The 11,794-nt window shown below is 38.2% G+C and overlaps 1 protein-coding gene across 14 annotated transcripts; it reads left to right on the forward strand.

Moving 5' to 3' along the window:
- The first annotated feature begins 1,051 nt into the window (after nucleotides 1-1,051).
- On the forward strand, nucleotides 1,052-10,289 carry LOC133511302 (uncharacterized). Of its 14 annotated transcripts, XM_061840080.1 has the most exons (24): nucleotides 1,055-1,226; nucleotides 1,729-1,797; nucleotides 2,022-2,090; nucleotides 2,630-2,698; nucleotides 2,898-2,966; nucleotides 4,014-4,082; nucleotides 4,596-4,664; nucleotides 4,868-4,936; nucleotides 5,164-5,220; nucleotides 5,449-5,505; nucleotides 5,733-5,801; nucleotides 6,030-6,086; nucleotides 6,317-6,385; nucleotides 6,613-6,669; nucleotides 7,196-7,264; nucleotides 7,493-7,549; nucleotides 7,772-7,840; nucleotides 8,079-8,147; nucleotides 8,374-8,442; nucleotides 8,682-8,750; nucleotides 9,192-9,248; nucleotides 9,837-9,884; nucleotides 9,983-10,059; nucleotides 10,163-10,289. In XM_061840080.1, exons 1-24 carry the CDS (start codon nucleotides 1,169-1,171, stop codon nucleotides 10,232-10,234), a joined length of 1,563 nt encoding a protein of 520 aa, XP_061696064.1. In that variant the 5' UTR covers nucleotides 1,055-1,168; the 3' UTR covers nucleotides 10,235-10,289. The 14 variants fall into 14 exon arrangements, with proteins under 14 accessions (XP_061696065.1, XP_061696075.1, XP_061696072.1 ...); XM_061840081.1 differs by lacking the exon at nucleotides 9,837-9,884 and having other exon boundaries at nucleotides 1,052-1,226; XM_061840083.1 differs by lacking the exon at nucleotides 7,493-7,549.
- Nucleotides 10,290-11,794: the final 1,505 nt, after the last annotated feature.

Consider the following 11,794-nt stretch of genomic DNA (forward strand, 5'->3'; position numbering starts at 1 on the left):
ATGTATTATCCTGATACTCAATTATTGGTAAAAAAAAAAAAAAAAAAAAAAAAAAACTAAAATACTACTAATAATAATATTACGAATTCCAGCATGGCCGCCACTGTGACTCAGCTGGAAAGTGTTGGCCTCGCAGTTCTGAGGACCTGGGTTCAATCCCAGCCCTCCCCGTGTGGAGTTTGCATGTTCTCCCCGTGCCTGCGTGGGTTTCCTCCGGGTACTCCGGTTTCCTCCCCCATCCCAAAAACATGCTTGCATTAATTGGAGACTCGAAATTGCCCCTAGTTGTGATTGTGAGTGTGACTGTTTGTCTCTGTGTGCCCTGTGATTGGCTGGCAACCAGTTCAGGGTGTACCCCGCCTCCTGCCCATTGACAGCTGGGATATTCTCCAGCACTCCCGTTACCCTCATGAGGATAAGCGGCTAAGAAAATGGATGGATGGACAGTTCCAGACGACTGGATGCAAATTCTTGTTACAGATCCGTTTCATGACACTTCAGATATAAAGTGGAACAAAAAGTAAGTCGTAGCATTTTCATAAAATAACTAAAAACCCATTATCAATCGGTTTTGAAGGGGGAATAAAACTAAGAGCCCCGCGCCCCATTTTGACGATTGGCTTTGAGGGTGCAAAAATTATGATCGGCCCCTTCTAAAGGTTCGATGCACTTATGAAATTTTGTTTGAAATAAATTTGCTGAGGTGCTTCCGTGGCCCTCATTTTATCCACCCCCCCACCCAAAAAAAAAAAAAAATCTGGAAAACTGATATGGCAAAACCAGTTTCACGCTGTATCTCCAGAAATCAGTTCTACATTGTTCTCAGTCTTTGCACATTTTCAGCAATTATGTTCCAACACAATTTCAAAAAAAAATTTGTATTCATTTAATAAGGTTCATTTGTTTTTCTTTGAAGCTGTTATGTTTCAAAGTGGTGACATCATCCATAGCAATAACCCCCCTTCACCTTTCTTGAATTCTCTTACCTGACACGGACAAAGGACTATGAAAACAAGACTGTACTAAACACACCCCATGCAAGACAATGAGATTTTACTTCCTGGTACCACACACAAGTGGCCAGAGTGGCTGCGTGAGAGCAAAAGGAACTCTTGCCCACCTCGGATTTCACACTTTTATTTTTGCCCAACTCAACCACTTCTTCATCATGCTGCTGCTGATCTTCTTTACTGCGTCTTTGACTTCGTGCGCTGCACAAATCTCAGGTGAGTACATTGAATCGAATCCCGATTCTAATCACTTCTAATGGTGTCAAAATAAAACAGAGAAAATATTAATAATTGCTGTTACATTAAAAACAATAGTTTTGGATCACATTGGAATGGTACATGGAAGCAATTATGTTGAGTTCAAGTATATGGGTGATAACTGGGAGATATAAGTTGGGGGGAGGTTAAAAAAAAACATCCAATACTTCTGCGTATAAGGTTTGTTGTTCCATCTGTTGAAAGATGCTTCAAACCTTTTTTTTTTAACTAGTAAAATATTAATTAATGAAACTTTTTTTCTGTCTTTTGATTTAATACCACAGGCCTCTTCTACTGCCATTACGCATATAGTTGCACAGCTGCCAATTAAAACAAAGCCAGGCCGTTCGCAATTGTGTTAAATTTCTTGTTGATTTTTCCAAAACCTGGGAACCTTTAGTATAAAAGAATATATAAATATCCTCCAATGTTTCATCTGATTTGATGGATTTTATGCTAGTGGCCTCTCTGACTGCCAGTGTACAGAAAAACAGCCCGTCGACAACTACAACGTATCCTACAACGACAGGCAAGTACATGCTAATAATTGTGTTGCATTTAGTGCCTGTTGTGGAGTTTCCCAAAACCTTTCTGATTTCTGTTAAAACTAAAAAAAAAATTCAGCACTTGTACAACGAGATCAGAGTTTGTTGTTCTACCTGTTGAAAGATTCGTCAAAGGACTTCTTAAAATTAAAATATTTAGTAATGAAATTGTTTAATATGTCATCTAATTTGATGGATTTTATACCAGTGGTCTCTTTGACTGAGAGTACACACAAAACCAGCCCGACGACAACCACGACGTATTCTACAACGACAGGCAAGTACATGCTAATAATTGTGTTGCGTTTCAGTGTTTGTTGTGGAGTTTTCTGAAACCTGGGAGATTTCAGTAAAAAAAAAAGAAAAATTTGGCGGCACGGTGAGGTGGCTGGAAAGCGTTGCCCTGCCCGATGATAGCTGGGATTGGCTCCAGCACTCCTGCGAACCCTTGTGAGGATAAGAGGCCAAAATGGATGGATGGATGGATGGATGGATGGATGGATGGATGAATGGAACCAGCATTTGTACGATCAGATGAAAGTTCTTCTACCTGTTGAAAGATGCGTCAGATAAAAGCACATTTTAATGGTAAAATATTTAGTACAGTAATTCCTTGCCATTGGTCGAAGTTGAGCCGGGAACCAATCACACGCCTTGTATCAATGTGCCTTTCCACAATATGCCGCAATATGTTTTTTTTTAATTCATAAAAACCTGCAAAGCCATGAAGCCGCACAAAGTGAAGCACGAAGTAGCGAGGGAAGTCTGGAATGAAATTGTTTGATATGTCATCTGGTTTGATGGATTTTATACCAGAAGCCTCTCTGACTGCCAGTACACACGAAACCAGCTCCACGACAACCACGATATATCCTACAAAGACAGGCAAGTACATGCTAATAATTGTGTCACATTTCAAATCCTGGAAGATTTCGGTTTAAAAAAACGAAATAAATTATGCAGCACTTGTACAATGAGATCAGAGTTTTTTGTTCGACCAGTTGAAAGATGTGGGTAAAAAAGGTAAAATATTTAGTGAGAAAATTGTTTGATATGTCATCTGATTTGATGGATTTGACACCAGTGGCCTCTCCGATGACCAGTACACACGAAACCAGCCCGGCGACAACTGTGACGCATTCTACAACGACAGGCAAGTACATGCTCATAATTGCGTTGCGTTTCAGTGTCTGTCGTAGAGTGTGATGGGCATGGCCTGGCCACTGCCGTGGGCGGCGCTTCCTGCAGGGCGTTTCTGACACCCGTCACACCTGTGTTGTATTCGGGACTCTAATTGACCAAGCACTTAAGCAGTGAATGTGTCACCAGCATTGGCCAGTTCGTTGGGCATGCTTCACCGAATTCTGGGATACTCGGCTACTGTGTGTAAGTTAGTGTAGAGCAATCTTTTATCACAGCGAGTCTGTGCTCTTTTAGTTTGACCACGTCTTGTCATGTTTCTTAGTTTGCCTCATAGTCATCGGACCTTGTTTCATGTTTTTGGACCTTTCCTCTAGCCTCGCGTTTTTGTGCCTTTTCTTTCTAAGCTTTGCCTCGTACTTTGGACCTTGTTTTAATTATTATTGGACTTTGACTTTTTGCCACGCGTTTTTGTGCTTCCGCCTTTTTCGACTGCTTAGCTGTGTACGACCTCTTCCTAAAATAAAACCATTCTTAAGATCATGCCCTTGCCTCGGAGTCCTGCGTTTCGGTCCGCTGCCATGCCGCTGGTTTATGACAGTAGAGTTTTCCAAAACAGGAAGATTTAAAAAAAAAAAAATATATATATATATATATATATAATATATATATATATATATATATATATATATATATTTCCAGGGCGGCGCATTGGCCTCACAATTCTGAGTTCCTGGGTTCGATCCCGGCCCCGCCTGTGTGGAGTTTGCATGTTCTCTATGTGCCCTGCGATTGGCTGGCAACCAGTTCAGGGTGTACCCTGTCTCCCGCTCGTTGACAGCTGGGATAGGCTCCAGCACTCCCCACGACCCTCGTGAGGATAAGCGGCAAAGGAAATGGATGAATATTTATATAATATCTAGCACATGTACGACGAGATCAGTTTGTTGTTCTACCTGTTGAAAGATTCATCAGACAAAAGGACTTCTTAAAATCAAAATATATTTAATAATGAAGTTGTTTAATACTATGTCATCTGATTTGATGGATTTTATACCAGTGGCCTCTTTGACTGAGAGTACACACAAAACCAGCCCGACGACAACCACGATGTATTCTACAACGACAGGCAAGTACATGCTAATAATTGTGTTGCGTTTCAGTGTTTGTTGTGGAGTTTTCCAAAACCTCTGAGATTTCAGTTTAAAAAAAAAAAAATCCAGCATTTTGCGGCACGCTGACGCAGCTGGAAAGTGTTGCCCTACCCGATGATAGCTGGGATTGGCTGCAGCACTCCCGTGACCCCTGTGAGGATAAGCGGCCCAGAAAATGGATGGATGGATGGATCCAGTATTTGTACGATAAGATGAAAGTTTGTTGTTCTCCCTGTTGAAAGATGCATCAGACAAAATAACTTTTTAATGGTAAAATATTTAGTACAGTAATCCAAAATTGCGCCAGGAACCAATCACACACCTTGTATCAATGTGAGTTTCTGGAATCTGCCAATCTGGATGGTATTTTCTTTAAGTAATAAAAACCTGCAAAGCACTGAAGCTGCAAAAAGTGAAGCGTGAAGTAACGAGGGAACCCTGTAATGAAATTGTTTGATATGTCATCTGATTTGATGATTTTATACCAGTGGCCTCTCCAACTACCAGTACACATGAAACCAGCGCAACGACAACCATGACATATTCTACAATGACAGGCAAGTACATGGTAAAAATTGTGCTGCATTTCAGTATCTGTTGTTGAGTTTTCTAAAACCGAAATAAATTATCCAGCACTTGTACACTGAGATCAGTTTTTTGTTCTACCTGTTGAAAGATCCATCAAACAAAAGCACTTTTTAAAGGTAATATATTTTGTGTTGAAATTGTTTGTTTTCTGATTTGATGGGTTTTATACCAGTTGCCTCTCCGACTACAAGTGCACATGAAACCAGCGCGACGACAACCATGACGTATTCTACAAAGACAGGCAAGTACATGATAATAATTGGGTTGCGTTTCAGTGTCTGCTGTAGAGTTTTCCAAAACCTGGAAGATTTCAGTTTAAAATTAAAAAAAAATATCCAACACTTGTACAAAGAGATCAGAGTATTTTTGTTCTACCTGTTAAGATGCATCAGACAAAAGCACTTTTTAAAGGTAGAATATTTTGTGATGAAATTATTTTGTCATCTGATTTGATGGGTTTTATACCAGTGGCCTCTCCGTCTGCCAGTACACACGAAACTACCATGACGTATCCTACAAAGACAGGCAAGTACATGATAATAATTGGGTTGCGTTTCAGTGTCTGCTGTAGAGTTTTCCAAAACCTGGAAGATTTCAGTTTAAAATTTAAAAAAAATATCCAACACTTGTACAAAGAGATGAGAGTATTTTTGTTCTACCTGTTAAGATGCATCAGACAAAAGCACTTTTTAAAGGTAGAATATTTTGTGATGAAATTATTTATGTCATCTGATTTGATGGGTTTTATACCAGTGGCCTCTCCGTCTGCCAGTACACACGAAACTACCACGACGTATCCTACAAAGACAGGCAAGTACATGATAATAATTGGGTTGCGTTTCAGTGTCTGCTGTAGAGTTTTCCAAAACCTGGAAGATTTCAGTTTAAAATAAAAAAAAAAAAAAAAATCCAGCACTTGTACGACGAGATCAAAGTATGTTGTTCTACCTGGAGAAGATGTGTCAGACAAAAGCACTTTTCAAAGGTAGAATATTTTGTGATGAAATTGTTTGATATGTCATCTGATTTGATACCAGTGGCCTCTCCGACTACCAGTACAAACAAAACCATCCCGACGACAACCACGACGCATTCTACAAAGACAGGCAAGTACATGATAATAATTGGGTTGCGTTTCAGTGTCTGCTGTAGAGTTTTCCAAAACCTGGAAGATTTCAGTTTAAAATTAAAAAAAAATGTATCCAACACTTGTACAAAGAGATCAGAGTATTTTTGTTCTACCTGTTAAGATGCATCAGACAAAAGCACTTTTCAAAGGTAGAATATTTTATGATGAAATTGTTTGTCATCTGATTTGATGGGTTTTATACCAGTGGCCTCTCCGTCTGCCAGTACACACGAAACTACCACGACGTATCCTACAAAGACAGGCAAGTACATGATAATAATTGGGTTGCGTTTCAGTCTGCTGTAGACTTTTCCAAAACCTGGAAGATTTCAGTTTAAAATGAAAAAAAAAAAAAAAAAAAATCCAGCACTTGTACGACGAGATCAAAGTATGTTGTTCTACCTGGAGAAAGATGTGTCAGACAAAAGCACTTTTTAAAAGTAAATTATTTAGTCATTAAATTGTTTGATATGTCATCTGATTTGATACCAGTGGCCTCTCCGACTACCAGTACAAACAAAACCATCCCGATGACAACCACGACGCATTCTACAACGACAGGCAAGTACATGATAATAATTGGGTTGCGTTTCAGTGTCTGCTGTAGAGTTTTCCAAAACCTGGAAGATTTCAGTTTAAAATTAAAAAAAATGTATCCAACACTTGTACAAAGAGATCAGAGTATTTTTGTTCTACCTGTTAAGATGCATCAGACAAAAGCACTTTTCAAAGGTAGAATATTTTATGATGAAATTGTTTGTCATCTGATTTGATGGGTTTTATACCAGTGGCCTCTCCGTCTGCCAGTACACACGAAACTACCACGACGTATCCTACAAAGACAGGCAAGTACATGATAATAATTGGGTTGCGTTTCAGTCTGCTGTAGACTTTTCCAAAACCTGGAAGATTTCAGTTTAAAATGAAAAAAAAAAAAAAAAAATCCAGCACTTGTACGACGAGATCAAAGTATGTTGTTCTACCTGGAGAAAGATGTGTCAGACAAAAGCACTTTTTAAAAGTAAATTATTTAGTCATTAAATTGTTTGATATGTCATCTGATTTGATACCAGTGGCCTCTCCGACTACCAGTACAAACAAAACCATCCCGATGACAACCACGACGCATTCTACAAAGACAGGCAAGTACATGATAATAATTGGGTTGCGTTTCAGTGTCTGCTGTAGAGTTTTCCAAAACCTGGAAGATTTCAGTTTAAAATGAAAAAAAAAAAAAAAAATCCAGCACTTGTACGACGAGATCAAAGTATGTTGTTCTACCTGGAGAAAGATGTGTCAGACAAAAGCACTTTTTAAAAGTAAATTATTTTGTCATTAAATTGTTTGATATGTCATCTGATTTGATACCAGTGGCCTCTCCGACTACCAGTACAAACAAAACCATCCCGACGACAACCACGACGCATTCTACAACGACAGGCAAGTACATGATAATAATTGGGTTGCGTTTCAGTGTCTGCTGTAGAGTTTTCCAAAACCTGGAAGATTTCAGTTTAAAATTTAAAAAAAATGTATCCAACACTTGTACAAAGAGATCAGAGTATTTTTGTTCTACCTGTTAAGATGCATCAGACAAAAGCACTTTTCAAAGGTAGAATATTTTATGATGAAATTGTTTGTCATCTGATTTGATGGGTTTTATACCAGTGGCCTCTCCGTCTGCCAGTACACACGAAACTACCACGACGTATCCTACAAAGACAGGCAAGTACATGATAATAATTGGGTTGCGTTTCAGTCTGCTGTAGAGTTTTCCAAAACCTGGAAGATTTCAGTTTAAAATGAAAAAAAAAAAAAAATCCAGCACTTGTACGACGAGATCAAAGTATGTTGTTCTACCTGGAGAAAGATGTGTCAGACAAAAGCACTTTTTAAAAGTAAATTATTTAGTCATTAAATTGTTTATGTCATCTGATTTGATACCAGTGGCCTCTCCGACTACCAGTACAAAGAAAACCAGCCCGATGACAACCACGACGCATTCTCCAACGACAGGCAAGTACATGCTCATAATTGTGTTGCATTTCAGTGTCTGTTGTAGAGTTTTCCAAAACCTGGAAAATTTCAGTTTAAAATGAAAAAAAAAAAAAAAAAATCCAGCACTTGTACGATGAGATCAAAGTATGTTGTTCTACCTGGAGAAAGATGTGTCAGACAAAAGCACTTTTTAAATGTAAATTATTTAGTCATTAAATTGTTTGATATGTCATCTGATTGATGGATTTGACACCAGTGGCCTCTCCGACTACTAGTACACACAAAACCAGCCCAGTGACAACCACGACGCATTCTACAACGGCAGGCAAGTACATGCTCATAATTGCGTTGCATTTCAGTGTCTGTTGTAGAGTTTTCCAAAACCTGGAAAATTTCAGTTTAAAATGAAAAAAAAAAAAAATCCAGCACTTGTACGACGAGATCAAAGTATGTTGTTCTACCTGGAGAAAGATGTGTCAGACAAAAGCACTTTTTAAAAGTAAATTATTTAGTCATTAAATTGTTTGATATGTCATCTGATTTGATACCAGTGGCCTCTCCGACTACCAGTACAAACAAAACCATCCCGATGACAACCACGACGCATTCTCCAACGGCAGGCAAGTACATGCTCATAATTGTGTTGCATTTCAGTGTCTGTTGTAGAGTTTTCCAAAACCTGGAAAATTTCAGTTTAAAATGAAAAAAAAAAAAAAAAAATCCAGCACTTGTACGACGAGATCAAAGTATGTTGTTCTACCTGGAGAAAGATGTGTCAGACAAAAGCACTTTTTAAATGTAAATTATTTAGTCATTAAATTGTTTGATATGTCATCTGATTTGATGGATTTGACACCAGTGGCCTCTCCGACTACTAGTACACACAAAACCAGCCCAGTGACAACCACGACGCATTCTACAACGGCAGGCAAGTACATGCTCATAATTGCGTTGCGTTTCAGTGTCTGTCGTAGAGTGTGATGGGCATGGCCTGGCCACTGCCGTGAGCGGCGCTTCCTGCAGGGCGTTGCCAGGCCACTCCCCTGGGCGGTGCCGTTTCTGACACCCGTCACAGCTCTGTTGCATTCGGGACTCTAATTGACCAAGCACTTAAGCAGTGAATGCGTCACCGGCATTTGCCAGTTCGTTGGGCATGCTTCACCGCATTTATGACAGAGTTTTCCAAAATGGGAAGATTTCAGTTTTTAAAAAAAGTGTGTATATATATATATATATAAATATTTATTTAGATATATATACCTGTTGAATGACGCGTCAGACAAAAACACTTTTTAGCACTTTTTAAAGTGAAAATATTTTTTCATAACATTGTTTGCTATGTCATCTGATATGATGTATTTTATACCAGTGGCCTCTCCGACTACCAGTACACACAAAACCAGCCCGACGCATTCTACAACGACACGTAAGTACATGCTAATAATTGTGTTATCCAGCATTTGTATGATGAGATGAAAGTTTCTTGTTCTACCTATTGAAAAATGCTTCAGACAAAAGCACTTTTTAATGGTAAAATATTTCATAATAAAATTGTTTTATGTGCTGCATTTGGGTGGCAACCAGTGCAGCCAACCCCCACTTGTGCTCAAAGATAGCTGGGTTGGCTCCAGTGCTCCCGCCACCCTTGTGAGGACAAGCGGCTAGGAAACGAATGAATTCTTTCATGTCATCAGGTTTAATGTCTTTAATACTAGAGGCTTCTTCTGCCTCCACGACACTCCAAACTAGCCTGACGCCAACCACGTATTCTACAACGTCATAGGCACGTGCATAATACAAGGGATCTATTGTGTTGAATTTGAGTGTCCGTTGACACATTTTCCAGAATTCAGGAGCATACTGCTCAATGCCTACACATTGAGGACAAAGTTTGTTGTACCTGTTTTAAGTTGCTTCAAACAAAAGCTGTTTTTGTAATGGGAGCATAATGAATTATGAAAGAAATTAGTTTTTTTTTTTTTTTTTTTTTTCATCTGATGTATTGTTTCCCCAGGGGCCTTCCTCTCTTCTGTGACACCTACAGAGTCTCAGAAACAGCCAGGCAACTTCTTTTTTCTGTTTAAAACTTCCATACAGGTACCCGTTTGAATTTTCAGATTTGTAAATGTTTGTTTTTTTTTTTTTCCCCCCTCCCCACAGTTGTAGTCTTTATTGATGTGAGAGTTCTCTCCCAAATTGAGTTAAGTTACAATACAACGCAAACCGTTTTGGACCAGGTAATTTCAAACTTTCACCGTACGTCATAATCGCTTAATTGTGCACTGGAATGAGACCTCCAACATGCTAATAAAATACTGTACAATTATTCGTGTGTTTCAGCTCAGCGCACTCATCAGCCGGGAATCAAACGAGACGATCCTTCTAACAATACGGAAAATTACCAAAGTTTAAAGTGTGAAGGCAATTAGAAACTACGTATAAATTTCATTAAAGTATATACACACAATTATATTAGATTATTGCTAATATTGTTGTTGATGTTCTTAATGAGACTTCAGGAAAGCAATACAGTTTGTCAAAAATTACTCTCAATTGAGCAGGAAATCATCCAAAACTTCAGGTATGCTGAAATTACACAAACGTACAGTACATGTGATACGTCACGCACGATGAAATCGAACCAAATGTTCAAACTGTGCATCATGTTACGGTGCCTTGAACTTTACTTTAATCAATTCCAGGGCATTTGTTAACTGAAGTTCAAGTATGTAACTTTGCAGTACTACACACTTGTAAGAAGTGTATATGTTCGATACACAAGTATGTGCTATATGCTGTATTACAAATAGTCTTTACTTTAATTCATCCATACTATTTGGTTTGTTGTTTTCATATAATATGTAAAAGTGCATCATGTATAACCTGTTTATTTTTTCAAAGAATAAAGACTTTGACAACAAAAAAATAAATGTATATACTTTTTTCAGAATAAAACCTCTGGCTAATTTTTAATGAACCTTTACTAATAATATTGGTGACTAGGTTGTACTTGAAAAAGGATTTTTTTTTTTTACATGGTGGTGTATAAATGTGGCGGCACGGTGGATCAGCTGGAAAGCGTTGGCCTCACAGTTCTGAAGTCCCAGGTTCAATCCTCGACCCACCTGTGTGGAGTTTGCATGTTCTCCACGTGCCTCCGTGGGTTTTCACTCCAATTTCCTCCCACATCCCATAAACATGCAACATTAATTGGACACTCTAAATTGCCCCTAGGTGTGACTGTGAGTGCGGCTGTTTGTCTCCATGTGCCCTGCGATTGGATGGCAACCAGGTCAGGGTGTACCCTGCCTCCCGCCCATTGATAGCTGGGATAGGCTCCAGCACTCCCGTTACCCTCATGAGGATAAGCGGCTAAGAAAATGTATGGATGTAAAATGTGTTAGAAACAGTTGACTCAAGGAAAAAAAAAATCACATTCACATACATTTGTGTCGACCAATTTTTTTATATACGTTGTTTCTGTGTTAGATTTTATTTGAGAGTAATTTGTGGTCATTTCAAAATTGGATTGTATTTACAACCAAATTCTATTTGTATTTTAATTACAACAAATGCTAAATGTAGATACATTTTGTTACATTAAACCACACATTTTTTTAGATGCACTAATTAAAATGAATTAAAACAGCAAATTGAGGCAATGAATAAAATACTTATTTTTCATTATAGAATAATTCACTTTTTTAAATTTTTAAAATGTATATTCATATTTATCTTTCATCAAAATTAAGTTATCTTAGAAAAAAATGAGTGAAAAAGTTGACAATTTTCATTTTCTATACAATAACTTAACTAATTCTTTCCCGAGATGAATCAATGTAACATTTTAAAAAACAGCTGAATTATTGCAACAAACATGACAGGTCTGTTGATAATTGTAAATTTTATGGTGACTCCTTTGAGGCCTCAAAAGCTCCAATTCACCATGTAAATGTGCACCAAATCGATTTT

This window comes from Syngnathoides biaculeatus, chromosome 13 (genome assembly GCF_019802595.1).
Source record: "Syngnathoides biaculeatus isolate LvHL_M chromosome 13, ASM1980259v1, whole genome shotgun sequence".
Classification (NCBI taxonomy): Eukaryota; Metazoa; Chordata; class Actinopteri; order Syngnathiformes; family Syngnathidae; genus Syngnathoides; species Syngnathoides biaculeatus.

Excerpts from the sequence above, each read along its gene's own strand:
- LOC133511302 (XM_061840080.1), top strand. The coding sequence starts at position 1,169 with ATGCTGCTGCTGATCTTCTTTACTGCGTCTTTGACTTCGTGCGCTGCA. Across the intron at positions 4,665-4,867 it reads GACATATTCTACAATGACAG|TTGCCTCTCCGACTACAAGT; the intron begins GCAAGTACATGG and ends GTTTTATACCAG. Across the intron at positions 8,751-9,191 it reads GACGCATTCTACAACGGCAG|TGGCCTCTCCGACTACCAGT; the intron begins GCAAGTACATGC and ends ATTTTATACCAG.